This window comes from Pterocles gutturalis, unplaced genomic scaffold, assembly GCF_000699245.1.
Source record: "Pterocles gutturalis isolate BGI_N339 unplaced genomic scaffold, ASM69924v1 scaffold13786, whole genome shotgun sequence".
Lineage (NCBI taxonomy): Eukaryota > Metazoa > Chordata > Aves > Pterocliformes > Pteroclidae > Pterocles > Pterocles gutturalis.
The window spans coordinates 1-262 of record NW_010097999.1 but is presented as its reverse complement, the minus strand read 5'-3'; the positions used below and the strand labels follow the sequence as shown (position 1 = coordinate 262).

General features: G+C 66.4%; 1 protein-coding gene across 1 annotated transcript in view; it reads right to left on the bottom strand.

The window, feature by feature from the left end:
* Window positions 1–258, bottom strand: part of LOC104471922 (sodium/hydrogen exchanger 5-like) — a gene marked incomplete at its 3' end in the record, with an annotated part of 2,274 nt that extends 2,016 nt beyond the window's left edge. The window contains 2 exon segments of the mRNA XM_010087433.1: window positions 2–77; window positions 212–258. Of these exon segments, the coding sequence (XP_010085735.1) occupies window positions 2–77; window positions 212–258 (123 nt within the window).
* Window positions 259–262: the final 4 nt, after the last annotated feature.

Here is a 262-nt window from a genome sequence, read left to right as displayed (position 1 = left end):
CGTCCTCCTTGTCCCGGCGGCTCCGCACCGTGTTGATCACCTGCATGTCCAGGCACGCACCGCTCCCGCTCTCCCTCCTGGGAGGGGAGAGGGAGATGCTGGGCTCCCTGCCCATCCTGCCAGCCCTGGCACAACCCACCCCCAGGGAAGAGGGTGGCTACAGGGGTCCAGCGAGCTCTGCCCAGGGGCTCGGAGGGATGCTCATACTCACAGGAGGTTTGTGACTGACGACTCTGACATGGACGTGCGGCTGGGCATGGAG